Genomic DNA, 3,039 nt, shown 5'->3' with positions numbered 1-3,039 from the left:
TGTATCCTACCGAGGAATGAGGCCTCCCAGCCTAGGTCTTTGGGATCACATCTGTAGATGCTCTAGGCCTCTGGAGGGGGTGTGATGTGAATGTGCCTGACTCTCTCATGTTCCAGAATGTGCCATCCCTCCCTTACACAGGGATCAGGTTTTCACCCCCTTCTTTACAAAATAGAGTCCACCCCCCCTCTTCCCCTCTTGCCAATGGTGGGACACTTGTTCTTGTTTTCCTCCCATCAGCCACAGGGAGGACTTCTCCCCCTCTTATCTTCTTTGCCCCAACCCAGGGCCCAGCTGCTGTCACATGGTGCCTGGCTTTGGGCCTCTCCTCTCCTGGCAGAGATATATGATCCAGAAAACTGACTTCTATGCTAGATTTCAACATGTGCACATTGAGTGTAGAGGAGCTCACCTGAATGGGGCCTCGGTTGTGGCCTCAAGGTGATTGGGCTAAGGCTGTGGCTCTATGCAAAGATTTGGTGGATGATAATGAATCATCAATGTAACATTATTATTTATACTTTAGAAGCATATCCTTGAAGAGAATGTTCTAATCCAAATTATGTTTCTTCTGTCGAGAGAATGTCTAATCTGGAGCAAGGGAAAAATACTAGGAGCTGGAAATAGTTCAAAATCCTCATACACTGGAGACTTCTGTCCCTGATGTACTTCAAGCCTGAAGAAACAGAGGGACCAAACTCAGCTGCCTCCAGGCAAACCCTAAGGGCCCCCAGGACACAACACAATGGCACACAGATTTTTCTCTCTGAACACTTGAAGTCAAGGGCCATTTCTAATCCGGATAATGTACATTTAGATAAGCATCCATTTACTTAACAATTATCTCCTAACAATGCTGCCTCTCTAATAGAAGTGTTGGGGGATCTAAAGAAGGTAAATCCCTTACAGCAATGACTGACCCGCAGTAAGCACCTAGTAAATGAGAATCAGCACTTAATGGTATTAATCCTATGTGGCAAACTAGGCTGTGTGCAGGAGGTACGGACAATGGAGAGCAAGTGTACATTTAGATAAGCATCCATTTACTTAACAATTATGAGGCTGTGTGCAGGAGGTACACGCAATGGAGAGCAAAACACAAGTACTATTCTGCTCTTAGCTAGTGTACCTCCTAGTGGTGGGTAGGTAATAAACAGGTAAACATAAGTAAATACATGCAGACATAGGGCAGTAGGATCTCATGATAGAAAAGACTGGACTGGGGCTTCTAATTTTGGGTGTTCTTGGTACTTTAAGTCAGACCTAGATTGTAGTGATTCATTTATATCATGGGGCTCAGGAGCTTCAACTCAAAACTTACCTTCCTGGGGTGGGGAGAGCCGCCTTCACTCCCCTGGCCCTGGTGTCTTCCCTGGATTTTGCAGCACTAGCACTCCCCTCTATGTGACATTTTCACACGGCATTGTGACTCCTGGATGCCAGCTTGGAGCAGGGCTCTCCTCCCTCACAGGGCTTGACCCACCTGAGGAATCTCTGCATCCTCAGCCTCGGAGGCCTAGTCAGTTTTATGGAATGAATTATGTAGAATGTTGTACCCTGCATTTTCTGGGGCAAAGCATCTGGAGAAATTCCGCCTAGGGTGTATGCTAGGCAGAGGTGATACTGTAGTTTTTGCTTTACTATTAAACTAGAGATAGCCATGAATTCACTCCCACCTATTGGATTTTCAAGGAGAATCTCCATGTAACCTCAAGTCCTCAACATACTGAGAATACTTACTATAACTGATACTGTTTCCCATCCAGGTGTTCCACCAGGTGTGGTAAATATTGTGTTTGGAACAGGGCCCAGGGTAGGCGAGGCCCTGGTGTCCCATCCAGAGGTGCCCCTCATCTCCTTCACGGGGAGCCAGCCCACAGCCGAGCGGATCACACAGCTGAGTGCTCCCCACTGCAAGAGGCTCTCCCTGGAGCTGGGGGGCAAGAACCCTGCCATCATCTTTGAGGATGCCAACCTGGAGGAGTGTGTTCCAACCACGGTCAGGTCCAGCTTTGCCAACCAGGCATGTCTCTGGGTTTTGGTTTGCTTGTTTGCTTGTTTGTTGGTTGGTTTTGAACTCTGCTGCCCCGTCAAGTAGGATCTGTTTCATCACAATGCACAGCCAGGAGTGAGTAGGTCGATCCAGTGCTGTATCAGTGAAAGGAGAATCGGTACTTTGCGTTATTGCGTTGACCATCTGTTCAATCTTAATGTCAATCTGTAGCCTTGTAGAGTCACAGCTTCCGTTCAGCACGTCCCTTTTCTTGAGTTACACCACTTTTACCAGGGAGCAGCCATGGGCAAAATGATTGGTTTTTGCTACTCCAAGCTTATCCATACTGGTATTCACCGAGTTCCCCAGACTCTTCTTGCTGTCTAGATGCCCTACCTCCAGTAAACCTTTTTCTCCTCCTGGAAGTCTCCCAAATGCATTCTCATCCTTAGAAATAAATACTAGAACCGGCCTGGAGCTGGTTTCTTACCTTAAAGTCACAGATGAGTTTCAGGGCAACTTTGCATCTCCTGACACCGTGTAGCAGATATTTTCCCGGGGTCCATAGTTCTCATCAGCGTCTTCAAGGCCATAACATCCCAGAGGGTGAGAAACACAGGATCAGATATCCTACACTGTAGGCTTCCTGGAGAGGGCAACTGTGCCTGCTTCTGTGTGACATATCAGCTTCAACACCCAGGATAGTCCCTAGGATGGAGCATAAATAGTGAATGATTTTCTCCAAAGCTGTGTTTTAAATTTTTTAAAATAAAAAACAAAGACTTAAGCCGAAGAGTTAGAACTTCCATAGAAGGAAAGATGAGTGGAATGAGATATATTTTTATTCAACCTAACTTGAATAATTTGCATAATCTTTTGAACCTTCACTTCTTTACCAGTAAATTATGAAAATTATAGTAATTATGCCTTCCAATAGGGTTTTTGTGAAAAACATTCTGTATAATGATTGTTTTCATGATCATTATAATTGTAATTAATTCTCTCACAGAAATTCCTAGAGAAAGTGACTTAGAAATTATATATAT

At 45.1% G+C, this 3,039-nt stretch overlaps 1 protein-coding gene across 1 annotated transcript in view; it reads left to right on the top strand.

Moving 5' to 3' along the window:
* Positions 1 to 3,039, top strand: part of ALDH8A1 (aldehyde dehydrogenase 8 family, member A1) — a 23,706-nt gene that overhangs the window by 11,550 nt on the left and 9,117 nt on the right. The window contains exon 4 of the mRNA XM_005859033.2: positions 1,767 to 2,023. Coding sequence (XP_005859095.1) covers positions 1,767 to 2,023 — 257 coding nt within the window. The remainder of the gene's footprint in view (positions 1 to 1,766; positions 2,024 to 3,039) is intronic.

This window comes from Myotis brandtii, unplaced genomic scaffold (genome assembly GCF_000412655.1).
Source record: "Myotis brandtii unplaced genomic scaffold, ASM41265v1 scaffold123, whole genome shotgun sequence".
Lineage (NCBI taxonomy): Eukaryota > Metazoa > Chordata > Mammalia > Chiroptera > Vespertilionidae > Myotis > Myotis brandtii.
This window is presented reverse-complemented; position numbering and strand designations above follow the sequence as displayed.